An 18,736-nucleotide genomic window follows, 5' to 3' on the forward strand; every position below is an offset into this window, starting at 1 on the left:
CAACATAGAATATGTAGTCATGAGTTCCCTCTGACTTTTTACCTTCTCGTTCAGCACCTTTTGTGCTTTGGGGGGAGTAAGAGACAGATGAGGGGTGGAAGCTGAACTTAGAACTTGCAGACAGGAAAACATAAATGTTTTATTCAGCCAAACTTATCTGAGTCATAAAGGAACACTTTAAGGAAGACAAAGTGCACAATACAGCTTCCAGAAACAGATAATAAATATAAAGCATTAACATGATGTTGCTAGGATGGCTTTTTTCTAAGTTAAAAATATACATCTATTACCCATTTTCTTATTTAAATATGATTTACCCCCTACACAATTAAATTAATAAAAGAATTGATATCACTTATACTTGAAAATTCAGGATCAAAATGGAAATATCAATTATGAGATCAGAATCTAATTAAAAACAGAGACATTTGACTCTGTTTCCTGTTAACATCCTAACCAGGGAAAGTTGGAGGGTGTGTGTGTATACTGTCCTATAAGAAAAGGTATTTATTCAAATTTACCCATAGAAAAATGTCCTTGAAATGAATTGCATGTCTATTTATTCAACAAATATTTATCAGAAACCCACCTCAACATTGAAAAGTAAAGAATCAGGACTTCCCTGGTGGAGCAGTGGTTAAGAATCTGCCTGCCAATGCAGGGGACACAGGTTCGAGCCCTGGTCTGGGAAGATCCCAAATGCCATGGAGCAACTAAGCCTGTGGGCCACAACTACTGAGCCTGCGCTCTACAGCCCACGAGCCACATCTACTGAGCCCGAGTGCCACAACAACTGAAGCCCATGCGCTTAGAGCCCGTGCTCTGCAACAAGAGAAGCCACCACAGTAAGAAGCCTGTGCACTGGAACAAAGACCGAATGCGGCCAAAAATAAATAAATAAAAATTTATTTTAAAAAAAAAGTAAAGAATTGAAAACAATAGTGAAAAATAAAGAATAGAAATTTGTTGTACTGTATATGAAAGACTTTTTATGCAGATATAATAAATTTTATGCAAATATAATAATTAATATTGAAAAACAGACAAATGAACCAGAGGAACCGTGTGTGTATGGAAATTGTTATATGACAGATATGACATTACAAATTGGTGAGGAAAGACAGATTAATCAATGAATGATATTAGGACAATCTCCATGTAAAAACAAGTTCAGTTAGGTCCCTACCACACCTCAAACAGTGAAATTATTCAAGATGGATTAAATATCTAAAGATGAAAACAAATTTTTATAACTATTATAAGAAAATATTGGAAAATATCTCTTGAGGACTTCAGGGTAGAGAAGGACTTCTTAAATTAAAATGTTAAATTACAGAAATCTTAAGGAAAAACTGAATTGGCTGTAAATGTCTGTGTGATTAAAGAGAACAAAGACATTTGCAACTTCCTTAGCAGACTGTAGATTTACATTTAATAGCCAAAACCCCCTACAAATTAGTAAATGAAAATGAAGTAGAAATATGAAAAGGCAATCATCAAAGAAGAAGTAACTAAAATCAACAATTCCACAATAAGTAAGGAAATGCACATCAAAACTGGGATATACTTTTTTCATCTGTTAGCCTGTCAAAACTTAAGCACCAGTGACTCCTAATTCTTTATAGAAACCCTCACATGTGTGCACATTAAGAAATATACAAGGGATATTCATTGCTACAAAGTTTGAAATAACAAAACATTGGAAATAACCCAAACATTCACTAACTGAGGAATAGATAAATAGCATGTAGATGATTCGTGTGATTGAGTACTAAAATAATGAATAAAATCCAACTATATGCATATATATGTGCACACACACATACATACACACTCACATGCAATTTATCTCCCAGCTGCAGTGTGAGATTTAAGTAGAGAAAATGGAGGGCACACACCATAGAGGGAGGTTCCTAATGCTGCAAGTGAAACTAGACATCAAGTGTTCTCTGCTTATTCCAACCCTCCTGGTATAGAATATAGGACATAGATGTACCAGGGAGTCCCCAGAACAAGTTTAACTCAAGAAATTCTTGGAAAATAAGTCAGATATATTTATATTCAGTATCTTATCTTTGTTGAGTCTCCTGTGTATATGAGTGTGTGTGTGTGTGTGTGTGTGTGTGTGTGTGTGTTTATTTGAGGGGCTTAAATGAAATAATCTGTATTTTTCCTTGACACCCTTTCTCAGCTCCTGAGTCAATCAAATATACAGCAGAGTGACTATTCTACAGCCCTAAAGCAATGCAACAGAGAAAAGAACAGAATGTCTTCCATCATCCCTGGTAAGCTATGTTGAATTTTGGAAGGAAAAAAACCCCAACTTTTTAAATAATAGAAGCCTTGTAGATAATTTGACAATATTTGTGCATCTTGGAAAAAAAAGAATACACTCATATTTTTCTAATCATGCCAGATAATATAACTTAACAAGGACTCTTAAACCTTGAAGTCTTCGTCTAGAAGTGCAAAATACATAGAAAAACTAGCTTAAAAGTCAAACACACTCTACTTGCAAAATGCAGTTATGTTTTGCCATTTGCAGGGGCAGGGAGGAGATACAGCGCTAAGAGCTTACTTGTTTATGATGAATGTTCTTTATTCCCAGTGGAAAGATCCAGGGTTGGCATTTCATCCCTGAGTGGGGAAGGCACAGACTACATCAATGCCTCCTACATCATGGTAAGTCAGAGAGCCACTGGGGAGACTGCTGCAGCTTGCGTTATCAGAATCAAAACCAGAGTGGGGGGCTTCCCTGGTGGCGCAGTGGTTGAGAGTCCGCCTGCCGATACAGGGGACACGGGTTCGTGCCCCGGTCCCAGAAGATCCCACATGCCGCGGAGCGGCTAGGCCCGTGAGCCATGGCCACTGAGCCTGTGCGTCCGGAGCCTGTGCTCCGCAACGGGAGACACCACAATAGTGGGGGCCCATGTACCACAAAAAACAAAAAGAAAAGAAAAAAAAGCCAGAGTGGGCTGCCCAAAGCAGTGACTGGCAGATACGGGAGGCACCACGGGTGGACATGAGTCGTATCTGATGACTGCAGGCTCACAGCCCACAGCAGCAATAGAATCACAGCATTCCTTGATGTTTTTATGTGTGCTGGGACTGGAGAACCCTTAATCAAGACAATGAGTAGATGTGGGAACCAAACTCACCATGAGTAGATACAAAACATCCACTCATCCATCTAAGCTCCATTTCATTCACCAAAGCAGGTTCCCTGCAGACCCAGGATACACCAGCTTTAGCAAAGTCCAGTCTCATTCACATTACCACTCCAGGTTTGCAGCATGGTTCTCACCCTGCAAACTGGGCTCATTTGGGGACTTGGATTTCTAAAGATACAATACTTTCTGCATTTAGATCTACTGTCAGAGGGATGAGTGTTTTAGTAGCTGTTGTGTGACCTTCATTTCCATTTTAGGTCAATCAATCACAGAGTTTGCCTTCAGATGAAAGGGTCCTAATCCCCGTGCCAAAATCACTGTTCTGTTTATCTAGAAATACTAAGGTATATCCATGCAAGAAACAGGGAGATGTGTGGAGGTGGCATCTAAAAGCATGCCACACTTAAAATAGGGGCATCTTAATACTATAGGAAGCAGATATTTTTACTCAAAAATTGAGAATGTGTTAAGAGAACAAATATAAATATTGCATTGTGTGCTGGTTAGATAGAAGACCGACTGTTCTTGTCAAGAAAATAATTAAATGCTGGAAAATATTACCTACAAAGCTTGCCACATTACGTCTGAAGATTTACAAAATAGGATGAATTTTTATCTACCTGGAATGACTTAAGTGGGATGTTAACTGAAGTTGCAGGATAAACTAGAGGTCCTTTCAAGGTCTCTTCCCATCCAAAGAATCTACAATTAACCAGAAAAACATTTAATTATGTACAACCTGCTCACTCAAATCCGAATATATGAACTTAAAAGTTTTCTGCTTCTCAAACAAGATTGTAACCAAAACAAAGTAAATTAAGTAGAATTCTACTTGTTGAATAAATGAAAATAAAGCTTAAAAAATAAAAAATGAACATATTCCACACTTCATATGAGCCCATGGGGGATAAGAATGCGATCTGAGAGATTCCATTGCAGAAGGGGCTAACTGAGCCATGATTTTGGTAAGCAGTAACGTGGAAATCATGATTAATTCAGTGGCACCAGCTTTCAGGTTTCTGCAGCAACATTTGCAAGGTGCCCCCACCCCCACCCCACTCCTCTCCTGTAGAGGCAGCCAGGGTGTAAAGGTATCCGGTTGCCAGTAGGTGTGAAATTTAGCGCTCTGCCATTGGGACTTGTGAAAAGTAAGAAATATAAAATCTCTAGATTTCTGTTCTATCTAGTGTGAGAGACATAGTCCAGAAGCCATTTTTGTTGTCTCCTCCTAGAGGTGATAGCTGGGTAAGCTTGGGCACAGCACTTAATTTCTTAAGCTTCAGTTTAATCGCCTATAAAATGAAGATCACATTCCCTTTCTCATAGTACTACTGTGAGGACTAAAGGAAGAAAGTGCTGTACCTGGCGTATAGGAGGGGTCTGTAACATTGGCTATAATAATCACATTATTATTTATAGACACAATCTACAAATAAAAAGACAGTAACCATTAGCCTATAAATGTTTTTTGAATGTTTAAAGCCATATGCCAAGGCTCTTTCTATCTTCTCTTTGGTTTTGTAGGGTTATTATCAGAGTAGTGAATTCATCATCACCCAACATCCCCTTCTCCATACCATCAAGGATTTCTGGAGGATGATATGGGACCATAACGCCCAGCTGGTCGTTATGCTTCCAGATGGTCAAAACATGGTAAGTCCCTCAGGTCATTTTTGGCATGTTCTTTACAAGGTAGGTTTCAAGACACAACCACCAGAGGTCTAGCATACAAAGAATGTATTTTTTTCAACCAATAAACTAACATTGAAGTTGCACCTTGTCTATTATTGGACTTGGTTTGGATGCAATATCCCAGGTCTGAAATTGTTGAATGACAGTTTTAAATAAAAGTAGGCTGAAATTAACTTAAGTATTTATTACGCTGCTTAAGGAAATTAGAATTGCAATCATGAAGGAAGTCAGTCCATATGTTTCTATTTACATTTTTTAAAATAAAACTTGTTAGGATGTTTTAAGAGTAAATTTTGAGATTCAAAGAAAAATTTGAGTTGAATTGTCTATGGCAACCAGTTAACTTCGTTTCACAGTCTGACTTAAACATTTTATTAAAATCTAGAATCTTCTTTGGTTTTTAATCCTCCAGGCAGAAGATGAATTTGTTTACTGGCCAAATAAGGATGAGCCTATAAATTGTGAGAGTTTTAAGGTCACTCTTATGGCTGAAGAACACAAATGTCTGTCTAACGAAGAAAAACTTATAATGCAAGATTTTATCTTAGAAGCTACCCAGGTATGGACATAGTTTAAATGACAAACTTTTCATCTTAAGCACATGTTAAATATATGCCAATTTAAGACTCTCTCCTAGAAATAAAAAGAAGGAATCTGATTTCTTACAAACTGAGACAGATTACCCAAATAATAAATTTTACCTTACTTGTCATTTTCATTTTCAAAATCTTATAGAATCATTAAACAATTAGCCATCACTAAACTCCACCATCCCTGACTTCTACACACACAGGAAGTCAAAGATTTCTCTTTTACTCCAAAGCAGTTGCTGATAGAAGTTAAGTTGAAAATAAACAGAGTAAAAAGCTAATTTCATTAATCCTAATTCTCATGTTTTAAGGCAAGTCCTTACCTTGTATTCTCCTAAATAAAATGGGAAAAATATTACCTACCAAAAAAAGCTTACTGCTCTCTATTGATGTACAGAGGGTTGTTAAGTGAAGAACTGCTTTGAAAACATGCAGTGCAATGAACTAGTGTTGTTTTACTAGACTCCTGATTATCTACAAGGCACCAATTGGAATTCTTTGGCAATAACTGTTTCTATGATTACAGCACAGTTCATAAATTATTTCATAGCTCCTGTGAAAGACTGAAAGATGCTAATAATGATGAGTAAAGCATGTGAAATTCAGAGGCCTTTCTCAAACAGAAAAAAAATAAATCATGTTTTAGATGGTTTAAATGTTTCACTTTACCCTAATTCTGAAACTGGTAAAACATATAGGATACATGAGAAGATTGAGTATTCGCTAGAATATTTGACCAAAACTTATAAAATTGATAATGCAAATACATTGTTTTCTAAATGTTTTATAGTTCTGCCTGAAACTGATGTGTTATATTTTGTGAGTCAAGGGTCCAATTTTATTATTTTTGTGTGAATAACCACTGTTCCAGTATCATTTATAGATCAACAATACCAGTTCAAATTTCTATATATGTATAAGCCACTTTGGGAAACTGGGGATCAGAGGTTTAAGAGATTTAAAGTCACACAACCTGGTTTGGTCACTTAATAAGCAAGGATCAGAACTGAGCCTGGAGTGGAAACCATGTCTCCAACCTCCTTACCAGCATTTCCCACACCGTGTCAAGCAATCTTATTCTTCCCTTAGTTAAACCTGAGTAATGCTGGTATTTGAAGAAGTCAATGCTATTTTTTTCTTTTTTCTTTTTTTAAATTTAAGTATAGTTGATGTACAATATTATATGTTACAGGTGTATGATATAGTGATTCACAATTTTTAGAGGAAAAAGTCTATGCTATTTTTAAAACTAATTTTAAAACTGAAGATTTCTTTTTGTAAGTTTAAATTTACCGGCACAGATACATCTTTGTTCATGATTTGATTGGCAAGATAAGCCCATAAACAAGGTTTTGTTTTGTTTTTTTGCGGTACGCGGGCCTCTCACTGTCGTGGCCTCTTCCATTGTGGAGCACAGGCTCCAGACGCGCAGGCTCAGCGGCCATGGCTCACGGGCCCAGCCGCTCCGCGACATGTGGGATCTTCGCGGACCGGGGCACGAACCCGCGTCCCCTGCATCGGTAGGCGGACTCTCAACCACTGCGCCACCAGGGAAGCCCCAAGGTTTATTTTTGAATAAAAAAGAGATCACCTCTGTACATGGCAAATGTGGTGTCGCGGCAGTTTCTCCCTTCCATGATGGAGGACAGGCTGCAACTACTGCTGCTCACTCAGCGTGTTTTTGGTTTTATTGCCTTCCTATAATTCCTGACTTTCCTCAATTCATCTACTCACCAACCAATATGACACTTTCTAAAACAGCAATTTTTATCTCTTCTTATAGGATGATTACGTACTTGAAGTGCGGCATTTTCAGTGTCCCAAATGGCCAAATCCAGATAGCCCCATTAGTAAAACTTTTGAACTTATAAGTATTATCAAAGAAGAAGCTGCCACCAGGGATGGACCCATGATTGTTCATGATGAGTAAGTTCCACATTTTAAATCAATTCACACCTGACATCCTCTGTGTGTATGTATATTTCTGTTGTCTTTGTACTAACCTAATACTTTGGACCAATCGTGAATTGTTCAGCCAGGGTGGATTATCTGCTTCTCATGGACAGGATTAACGCAGAATAGTTTTGGGGTTTTTTTCCGCTTCTCTGAGAGCTCCTGTTGAAGGCAGGAAATGTGTGCATGATCACAAGCATCTGCTGTTGCATTCTACACTGAGAACACTTTGTGTGATGAGTCCGTGTTTTAGCACCTGAATTTTCAGGTGCTAACCAGCGAGGCATCTCTCAGCCGTTGGCTTCCTGGGATAGGAGTAAAACTGATATATTTTTTATTTACCAGAAATAGGAATTTTTATCCAATAGATCTTTCCAAGTTTCAGTTATGAACAAATAAAAATGCATATGTTGGAATTATGTTATATATCAATACATATTATATATGATGCATATGATAATATTACATAATATATATTATAACCTCAGTCAGATCATTTTGATTTACTGCCAACCCCTTCCATAGTATAAAAATAAGAAATGGGGCTTCCCTGGTGGCGCAGTGGTTGAGAGTCCGCCTGCCGATGCAGGGGACACGGGTTCGTGCCCCGGTCCGGGAAGATCCCACATGCTGCGGAGCGGCTGGGCCCGTGAGCCATGGCCGTTGAGCCTGCGCGTCCGGAGCCTGTGCTCCGCAATGGGAGAGGCCACAACAGTGAGAGGCCCGCATACAGCAAAAAAAAAAAAAAAAAAAAAAGAAATGTATCACCAAATATTGAACTTCTATAAAGTATCTCATTACTAATATCATGAACACTCCCCAGTGATTCGAAGTAAACCACAGTTCCATGCACTATAAAGTAATGAGACAATTTATTAAAAATTTCAATGTTCTTACTGCAAAATTATCAAGGCCATGTGCTCTGTGGGTTTCAAATGTGAACATTTGATGCACCTGAACAGAGTCTTTGTCCCTTCCATTTGTTTCCAGGCATGGAGGAGTGACAGCAGGAACTTTCTGTGCTCTGACAACCCTTATGCACCAACTAGAAAAAGAGAATTCAATGGATGTTTACCAGGTAGCCAAGATGATCAATTTGATGAGGCCAGGAGTCTTTGCTGACGTTGTAAGTAATAAAGCAGCGAACCAAACTTTTCTCATTAGAGCGCAAGTTACTTTCTAGAGGCTACCAAAATCGTTTTGTCCTGTATCAAAAAAGATCACATTGATAATATGAGCATGTAGTTTTCAAGCTGAATTATGTTCAGTTTGCAATCCATAGAACTGGAGCAATGAACATCTAAAGTTTATTTTCCAGAAAATTGATGGATCAAAATTTTAAAATTTCATTGTGTACCTTTTTGCAAGACTTATTGTAATTCTGAAAAATATCCTCAGTAGAAGCACCAATTAATCTGATTTATCCAACAAAAAAATAGTTATTTTCCCGGGGGTTAGGATTCTACATAGCCTCAAAGAAGAGTCAGAAGATAGACTTCAGCTGCTCACCTTTTTCTCAAGCCAAATTCGTTTTCTGAACTTAAGAAGTAGCTAATTCTGGGGATAGTTTTAAAAAGAGAGAGAGAGAGACACTCGTACAGTCAAGAAAGAGCATAGCACATCTGGAAAAATAAGTCTCAACTCTGAGAATAATTTGGAAGTTTTTTTTATTATAGAAACAAGAACTAGAAAGACAATAGGGAACTTTGTGCAAATGCCCCAGTGGGAGAAGCTTAGGTGGATGCAGAAGTCATAGGCTCACTTCCAGCTTCCTAGTCTGGGTATGTGTAAGGGCCTTATAAAGAGTCCATTTTCAAAGCTCTAGCCCAGACCAGCTGGCCAGAGAGTAAGGTAACCCTTGTGCACATGCACTTCAGAGGAGCCCCTATTGAAAGTCTCATTCAGGAGAGTTGAGTTGTATCAAGCTTGTCTTGTATGAAATTGCTTTCGGCGGACTAAACTTATACCCAAGTTTTACAAATGCATTTAATGAGACGTGTGGTCCTAATGATTTTCTACTATGGAGCCAGCCACTTGCTCATGTTCTTTGCAACTACCTTCCCCCACCTCACCATCCCCAAGGTGGCATCTGTAAGAGAACAACTCCTTTGTTCTTCTGTGTGTCTCTACCGTGAGACCACAGCAGGGTACACAGGCACACAGTCTCCTTCTCACCAAGCAGGACATAAGACCCGTTGGGCTGGTAGAGTGTGAAGGATACTTGGTAAACAGTGGGTCTTGTGAAAGGCCTGCATTCCTCATGAGTTCCTGGGCGGACAGTGCAGTCCTGAGACCTCTTCATAAATAGACAAACCCAACAGATTTTGTAACCAAAGGCGAAAGGAAAATGAGTCACTTAGTGGGTTACAGGAGCCTAGTGCCAAAGGGTTTACACACAAGTTGATAAATCAGTATCAGAACCTTATCACATCACCTTCTGATGCCATGAAGTAAATGAATAAGAATGGAGTGTTTCCCATTGGCAAATGTAGTGGGCCAGTGTTCTAGGTCAATGAATGTTGGCTAATTATAGAGCCACTTTAAATGTAATCAGAAAGAGACATTAATATGGATGGTGTACCTCTGCTGATTATAACAGAGCCCTGAACACAATGCCTTTCTATGACAGTGGCAAAGGGTGACTAAACACCTTGCTTCTTTTTACAAACGTATGTCTTCAGCGAGCTTTCTGTTTCTGACCTCCCATTCTCTGTTCCCCAGGAGCAGTATCAGTTTCTCTACAAAGCAGTCCTCAGCCTTGTGAGCACGAGGCAGGAAGAGAATCCGTCCACCTCTCTGGACAGTAATGGCGCAGCGTTGCCTGATGGAAATATAGCCGAGAGCTTAGAGTCTTTAGTTTAACATGGAAAAGGGTGAGAAGCGTCCACATCTGGGCATTGCTTTCCTCTTTCTAAAGTTAGACAGGAAAATTGGTCCAGTTCTTCTGTTATCTGTTTACTTCACATCACCTGACAGTAACTATCATGGCGTAGGATTCTGCTGCCAAGTTTACATCATTAACAATGTGTGCCTTTTTGCAAAACTTCTTGTGATTCACTTATTGTGTTTAAACTAAAATGATTGAAATTGACCGTATTTCTAAGAATGGAATTGTGGTATTTTTTTTTTCATATTGATTTTAACAGAGAATTTCAATTTATAAATATTAGGAATTCCCAACTACAGAAAACATGTTTGTTTTTAGTGTCAAATTTTTAGCTGTATTTGTAGCAATCATCAGATTTGCTAGAAATATAACTTTTAATATAGTATACTGTAAATAAAACACTCTGTTCCCTATGATATTCAACATTTTACAACCACAGTATTCACCTAAAGTAGAAATAATCTGATACTTACTGTAAATACTGCTCTAGCATCTCCATGGACCAAATTTATATTTATAATTGTAGATTTTTATATTTTACTACTGAGTCAGTTTTCTAGTTCTGTGTAATTGTTTAGTTTAATGTTGCAGCTCATCATCTAGTCTTACTCTGTGAGTCTTCTGATACTGTTTTGTGTTGTGATTAACTCTGTTTTAGCATGTAATTTTAACTTTTATGGAAAATAAAAATACATTTGTTTTGAAAGAAGATGTTTTTATGAGAATAACACCTTACCTGACATTGTTTAAATGGTTTTTATCCAAGGCATTGCAAAAATAAATATAAATATTGCCATCAATTTGTGTTTGCTTGTGGAGTGCTGAGGCATGTGTAGCAGAAAATTGTAGATGTGTTCCCTCTGAGATTATGGACGTGAAAGAAGGTTGATGGGATGGGACAGTGTATAGAGCTGATTCCCAAACTGTGCCTTAAGGCACACAGGAAATTCACAAAATTGAAGATTTTTGAGGACAACACAGCAATGTGTACTGACACTACACAATTACTACTATTAAATTATTTGGATCCAACTACTTAATAAACAGAACCATTATGTATTTCCTTTGGTTTAGGGGAGCAATGAAGATGTTACTCAGAAGCTGAGGGCATGATGTACCAAGAAGTGTTGGGAAACTGGTTTAGAACCAAGCTGGGAGTTAGAAGCAGGCAGGTTTGCCAGCCAGGGAGAAGCTAAGCTGGTTTGGGAGCCAAGTGGGTGAATGGACAAGGACCAGGAGGTCCTAACTCCCAGAGTGGAAAAAGGTAAGTCCTAGGTGACAATCCTATTGTCAGGGTTTAAGAGCTATGTGGAGGTGAGGGGCAGGAAAACAGGGAATCATGGGTAACAAGCCTGCTCTGATACTGGAAGCAGTCCCCTGCCTCAGCCAGGAGTGTTTTAGAGCACTGCCCGCAAAGGGGGCACCAGTCCCCAAAAATGCCCAGGTCAGTGCCTAAAGCGGGAGGCCAGGAAAAGTTTTGTTGAAACCAGTGGTTCTCAGAGTATGGTTTCCAGACCAGCAGCATCAGAAAAACCCAGGAACTTGTTAGCAATGCAAATCCTGGATTTCCATCCCAGATCTAAAATATCGGAAACTCTGAGGTTGGAACTCAGCAATCTAATGCAAGTTAAAGTTTGAGAACCACTGGTCCTTAGCAACAACAATTCAGAGAGCCTCCAGTTTCCTCAAGCAATATCAGGAAAATTTCACCAAATCCTTAAAATAGAACCAAAATTTATAAGTTTCTACTTTTTTAGCTTTCCTTTTAAAGCAATAGTCATGAAGAGTTATAAAATAGAAAAAAATTCCAACAAATAGTGTCACAAATCACAAAATATTCGTAAGTACTGACCTACAGGGTATAAAAAAATTAACATGCTTCTTTCTCACCCTCCCACGGAGGAAGGCCAGAAGGTTAATTTTGATTCCTTGGTTGCTTTTCTAGCCTTGTCTCTTAGTCCTCTTGTTTTACAGTTTTGTTTCCCCATAACCCACAAAGTCTAATCTGAACGAGGAGTCCATGTCACAATTATTTTTTCTATTTTTCCATTTGCCTTTGTCCCAGGAACAAATGGCCTTTGAAGGGATATAGAATTTTTTTTCCTTCATGGTTTTTTTTATTAGTGAGGTGCCTTGTAGAGTCTCTTCCAAGAGAAAATAATGTTGCAAGTGCAGGTATGATAATCAAGTATTTTATAGACAAATTCTAATAAAAATACCCCAAAACCAATAAAAAAGACAATCCTGTCAGATACAGCAATCTTTCCTCATCTTATGAAGCTTAACTCTGAGACAATAATCAATTACGAGAAGTGAAAATAAATGAAGCCTCATAAGTAAGCCTCATAAGTCTTACCCAATTATTTACATCCTTTACCAAAATTTCATATAGTTTTATTGCATTCACTGCTTTTATCCACACATTGTTTTATTACATAATTGTGGCCTTGTTATGAATATATCTTTATGCTGCCTTTCATGTTGTTACATAAGCATTTTTATTACACATAATTTATAAACCTATCATTGTTACTGTATAATATTCTATCTTGTATAGTGGTTTTCAAACAGGGATAGTATTGCGCCCCAGTGTCTGGAGACATTTTTGGTTTTTGCATCTGAAGGGGATGTGCTGCTGGCACTTACTGGGCAGAAGCTAGAAATGCAGCTGAACATTCCGAAATGCACAGGACAGCCCTCGCAAGGAAGAATCATACAGCACAGCATGTCGGGAGTACCAGGGTGGCGGAACTTGCCCTCATGATGTACCGGGGCTCTTGTGATCACTTTCGTGATGTCAGCTGTTTAGGCTCTTTTCAAATTCTTCCTAAACTACAAAACTATGATAAACATTTCTTCATGTAAAAGACTTTTACCATATTTAGGATGTTTCCTTAGTACCAATTCCTGTAAGTGCCAGTTGCTGAGAAGATTGTATGAATATTTTTATGTGTCTTAATACTCTTTGGCTTTCCAAGAGTTGTACAGTTTACACTCCCACTGCTCAGGTACTGGAGTCTTAGGGCTCCACTCCTGGGTTCAGGCTTCTGCTCAAACATCTCTTTGAGCAGCATTCCCCAGTCGGCTTGTTGGAAACAGCAGCCCCCTCCTCCTAAAGAAGATCTTCAAAATATTTAGCACTGATCATTGGAAGGGACTTGAGCTGGCTCAGTGTCCCGTGTGTGCAAGCCGAATGTCAGGCCTCCTCTCTGCAAGCCCCTCACCCCAGGCCCTCCCGTCTCTTTACCCTGCTTCTTCTCCGGAGCCCATTTCGCTTCCTGACACATATTCTATATTTGTTTTCTGTCCCCCCTCCCCCCATTAGTATATAAGCTCCCTGAGGAGAGGAACTTTGGCTCTTGTAAACCTCTGCATTTCCACACCTAGAACAGGACTGGGCACATTAAAAACACTCACTACATTTTAGATAAATGAATGAATAAGGAGTGAATTAATAAATGAATTGGGGTTGTTATGTTTTGTTTTGTTTTACCTAGGACAAAAATGCTTTTTAATGATCCTGGGAAAGCCGACACTCTATAGGTAGTGTTCCTCAACATACAATAAGTGTATCAATTTTGACCCATTTTCTTTTTCTGTAGCACCTTTGTAAATTAGCCCAGTTGAGAAATGGTGTTCTCTACTGACTTTATCTCCAATATTAAATCACATAGAGCAGTTTTGCAATCTGCAGAGAGATATTAAAGATGAGCATGATCCATCTATTTAGCTAAATGCACTGGAACTATATATAGTCCATCATAGTTCTCAGTCTGATACTACCTGAGAATTTATGGCAGCTGCTTCTTCATATCAAATTAATACAAATGTTTAATATGTGCATGTTCTACTCAATATTACACCATAGGACTCTTACTTAATTTTCACATTTCTCATCTGAAAGCCCCTAATTTGTTAGCATCCAAAATGACTTTAATAGACAAAACTTAGAAAATAAGAACCCTTTATAAGCAGATACATTTTAGTTTCTTAGAATTGAATTCCATTCATAAATAGCACATAGAATCAGAAATACTAAGTATTTATTGAATTAAAATGAACTTTTTAGGGAAAGTGGGAAAAATATACACATTTGTCAAAATAAAAACACTTTTATTATTATAAATCATGATTGATTATCATCCACTCACTGGCTAATTGCAAATATTCTTGTATGTTAGAGGTTTCCTCCTCATTAGTACAATATTGGTGTGTTAGAGTAGGTGGTATTAAATGTTAAGGCATATAAATGAAACACACTGCCCTGGTTTTAAAAATCTGGACATCCAGGACTTCCCTGTTGGCGCAGTGGTTAAGAATCCGCCTGCCAAAACAGGGGATATGGGTTCGAGCCCTGGTCTGGGAAGATCCCACATGCCGCGAAGCAACTAAGCAAGCCCGTGGACCACAACTACTGAGCCCGCGCGCCTAGAGCCTGTGCTCTGCAACAAGAGAAGCCACCACAGTGAGAAGCCCGGGCACTGCAACGAAGAGTGGCCCCCGCTCGCCACAACTAGAGAAAGCCTGCGTGCAGCAACAAAGACCCAACGCAGCCAAAAATTTTAAAAATAAATAAATAAATTTATATATATAAAAAAAAAGCTGGACATCCTTGGCATTAAAGTTAACAAGTTTCTTAAGGTAATCATTTTTTAAAAGAAAAAATAAATTTGGAAGTGGGAGTAAGAAAAACTGTGTGTGAGATTGAAACTTCTTGTTACGTACACAACAACAAACTCTTAATCAGCCTGTCACCTGGGACACATTCTAAGCAGCTCAAGACACACAGCCTGACCTTTGAAAAACTACCCGAATATGCTAACTTGTAATCCTTTCCTCTGAAGCTTTGGACATGACTTTCTCAGATTCCTATTATCTTGCTTCAATCCTAGGGGAGTTGCTTTATTTCTGAATTATCCACATGAGAGATGAACCGATGCAAGTAACTTTTTCCTTGCTGCTAACTTGTTTAATGAAGGTATGTATTGAACACTATAGCATTAAGGTTCCTAATGAAAACTATTAGAGAAGTCTCTTACAGCACTTTTACTTCAGGTAAGTGTTTTAAAGGACTCGGGAAGTTAAAAGCACATTTCTTGGGCTTTTTAGAGAGTAAATGAAAAACATTCCACATTTTGTTTATACAATGTGTCTAGTTCTACTCTCACAGGATACATAAAAATGTTCAAAGAACCACCTGGAGAAAAAAAATGAAATGGTTAGAAAATAACTAAGGCCAATGAGGAAACATTCATAACTGGGGTCATTTACTGTATATTCACAGAATCCACCTACATGCCACTCTCCTTCTGGGGTGCCTTCCTGTGGCAGATTGTATTTTCCAAAAATAGCTCAACAATAGCTTTCAGCCCACATGTGACTCGTTGAAACTCATCCCAGTGAGAGGTGGATCTATGGTCCCTTGCCTTGAATCTTGATGGGCTTGTGACTACAATGAAAGTGATGCTACGTGATTTCTGAGGTTAAGTCATAAAAGGCAACACAGCATCTGCCTGGTTCCCTTGGATGTTCACTCTTAGAAGAGCACCACTATCCTTTGACTAACCCACACATGGAAGATACATGTGGAAAGAAACCAAGGTCCTGGTCCACTGCCCCAGCTGAGCTAGAACCAACTTGCAAAAATGGGAACAAGCTGTCTTTAAGTGGATCCTCCATCTCCCAGACAGGTGAGACTGGGGGCGGGGGGGCACAGACAAGCTGTTCCCACTGAGCCATGCCCAAATTGCAGTGTGACAGACAAATAGATAACTGTTGTTTTAAGCCATTACATTTTTAAAAATTTATTTATTTTGTTTATTTTATTTTTGGCTGCATTGGGTCTTCGTTGCAGCAAGTGAGGGCTACACTTTGTTGTGGTGCGCGGGCTTCTCACTGCGGTGGCTGCTTTTGTTGCGGAGCACCAGCTCCAGGCACGTGGGCTCAGTAGTTGTGGCTCACGGGCTTAGTTGCTCCACGGCATGTGGGATCTTCCTGGGCCAGGGCTCGAACCCGTGTCCCCTGAATTGGCAGGTGGGTTCTTAACCACTGCACCACCAGGGAAGGCCAGCCATTACATTTTGAGGTAGCTGGTTCCACCGTGAGAGTAACCAGAACACTTCTTATTCACTTCATTTAACTTTGTGGGGCATATTTTCTCTTCTGTAAAGTCAGAAGCCTGGCCGGATGATAATTTTGGCCCTTTCTTCTCTACAGTCACTTTACAATTCTCCTTATGGAGCAGATATCTCAATGGCTTGTTTGAGAAGCATGGCTCCTGAGGAGTCTTCCAAATGTATCCAAAAGATCGAAAAAACCTCAAAGGTAAAATTGCATTATCTTTAACATAAACTTCAAACAAAAATGTTATTGCAAAAGAGTTATCGCAGAAACAAAAACTAGTGTTTTTGAACATCTAGTAGGTATCAGGCTTTTCTCTTACATTCTCTCAGAAATTTTATAACCATGCTGTGAGTTACTGTCGTCCTCAGTTTATGGAAAAGGAAACAGCTAGTATGTTGTAGGACTAATCACACTACTTCTCAGAGAAACTTCTGTCTCATGAGTCTAGGATGAGGAAAGCTGGAAATATAAATATCAGTATTATCTGGAGGAAGCCAGAAAAGTCAGAAAGACCTGGAAGATGTGAGCATTAAGTCTACCAAAATGGTTAGACCAGGGATTCACAAACTGTGGCTCAGGGGCTATATGCTTCTAAGTACAGTATAATCTACCCATCCATACCCAGATCCTACCACCACCACCTTTACTATTGGAATTTCTGGTAGAAAACTTGTTACTGAGAGCCAATGCAGTGTTTCACTCTATATATCTTTACTCAAGCTTACTGACATTTCCTTTTCTAGCACTAACGTTAGACACCCCCCCTTCAATCATACCCCCTTTATCACTCAGTTAAAGCCCAAACTAGTTATTATATTATCTCAGTGGGTTCCTCCTCCCACCCAAGGTGCTAGTTCCCTAGTTCCCATGCCATCTGGGTGCTCATCCAGACTGGGGGTGGAATCAATGCAACACAAGTGTTATTTCCTAATTGATTATGTTAAAATCAATGTTGTGGTTAAAAAGAAAAAACAAAAAACTTTCATAACAGTTATGTCTTTACTTATTAATTGATCTCCATTATTGATATTTTTGGCAGGTGGGACAAGGTCGTAATCAACTTTGATCCTTTTCCAAAAGCATAGATGCTTTCTCAACTGCCATATGTCCCACATATAATACCTGCTTATTTCGATGGCAGAATTAGTTTCATATGCCAGAATATGAGCACAGTCCCTCAGAAAGTTTAATTTATATCCCTAAAGAGAAACATTTCTTTCCTCCAAGGGGAAAAAAAGTTTTATTTGTACATCTTGATACATACTTCACACAGCATGCAATTCACACAAAGTGCACAATTCAGTGATTTTTAGTATATTCACAGAGTTGCACCTCCATTACCACAATCAACTCTACATTTTCATCTCCCCCCAAAACCCCCAATCTCATTAGCAGTCACTCCCACTTGCCCCCAAACCCCCCAGCCCTAGGCAACCACTAATCTACTTTCTCCATATAGAGATTTGACTATTCTAGACATTTCAAACAAATGAAATCATACAATATGTGGCTTTTCATGCCTGGCTTCTTTCACTTAATGTTTATCCATGTTGTAGCAAGTATCTGTACTTAATCTCTTTTTAATTGCCAAATATTATTCCATTGTATGGATATGCCACATTTTGTTTATTCATTTATTATTTGATGGGCAGTTGACTTGTTTTAATTTCTGGCTGTTATGAATAACGCTGCTATGAACATCTGTTTACAAGTTGTTGCGTGGACATATTTTCATTTCTCTAATACCAAAGAGTGGAATTACTGGATCATATGGTAACTCTATGTTTAACTATTTGAGGAACTGCCAAACTGTTTTTCCAAGCAGTTGTACCATTTTATATTTCCACCTGCAGTTTATGAGGGTTCCAATTTCTCCACATCTTCACCAGCACTTGTTATTATTTTTTCACAGTAGCTATCCTGGTGACTTTGAAGTGGTATCTCATTGTAGGTTTGATTTGTATTTCCCTGATAGCTAATGTATGTTAGGCATCTTTTCATGTGCTTATTGGCCTTTTGTATGCCTTCTTTGGAGAACAGTTAATTCCGATCCTTAGTCCGTTTTTTTTAATTGGGCTCTTTGACTTTTTCTTGAATATAGTAGTTCTTTACCTATTCTAAGTACAAGTTCTTCTCTCACTTGGTATATGATTTGCAAACATTTTCTCTCGTTCTGTGGGTTGTCTTTTGCCTTCTTGAGGTATTCTTGGAAGCACAGAAATTCTTAATCATGATGATACACAATTTATCTATTTTTTTTTCTTTCACTGCTTGTGCTTTTGGTGTCATTTAAGAAAGCACTGCCTAATCCAAGGTCATAA

General features: G+C 38.6%; 1 protein-coding gene across 6 annotated transcripts in view; it reads left to right on the plus strand.

Annotated features, from left to right (window-relative positions):
- Window positions 1-10,267, plus strand: part of PTPRZ1 (protein tyrosine phosphatase receptor type Z1) — a gene marked incomplete at both ends in the record, with an annotated part of 166,958 nt that extends 156,691 nt beyond the window's left edge. For all 6 annotated transcript variants that reach the window (XM_079710934.1, XM_079710935.1, XM_079710936.1 and 3 more), the window contains 7 exons: window positions 2,192-2,285; window positions 2,609-2,682; window positions 4,695-4,823; window positions 5,275-5,421; window positions 7,236-7,378; window positions 8,396-8,531; window positions 10,127-10,267. In XM_079710934.1, the coding sequence (XP_079567060.1) occupies window positions 2,192-2,285; window positions 2,609-2,682; window positions 4,695-4,823; window positions 5,275-5,421; window positions 7,236-7,378; window positions 8,396-8,531; window positions 10,127-10,267 (864 nt within the window). The remainder of the gene's footprint in view (window positions 1-2,191; window positions 2,286-2,608; window positions 2,683-4,694; window positions 4,824-5,274; window positions 5,422-7,235; window positions 7,379-8,395; window positions 8,532-10,126) is intronic.
- Window positions 10,268-18,736: the final 8,469 nt, after the last annotated feature.

The sequence above is a fragment of the Hyperoodon ampullatus genome (assembly GCF_949752795.1).
Source record: "Hyperoodon ampullatus genome assembly, chromosome: 9".
NCBI classification, from domain to species: Eukaryota; Metazoa; Chordata; class Mammalia; order Artiodactyla; family Ziphiidae; genus Hyperoodon; species Hyperoodon ampullatus.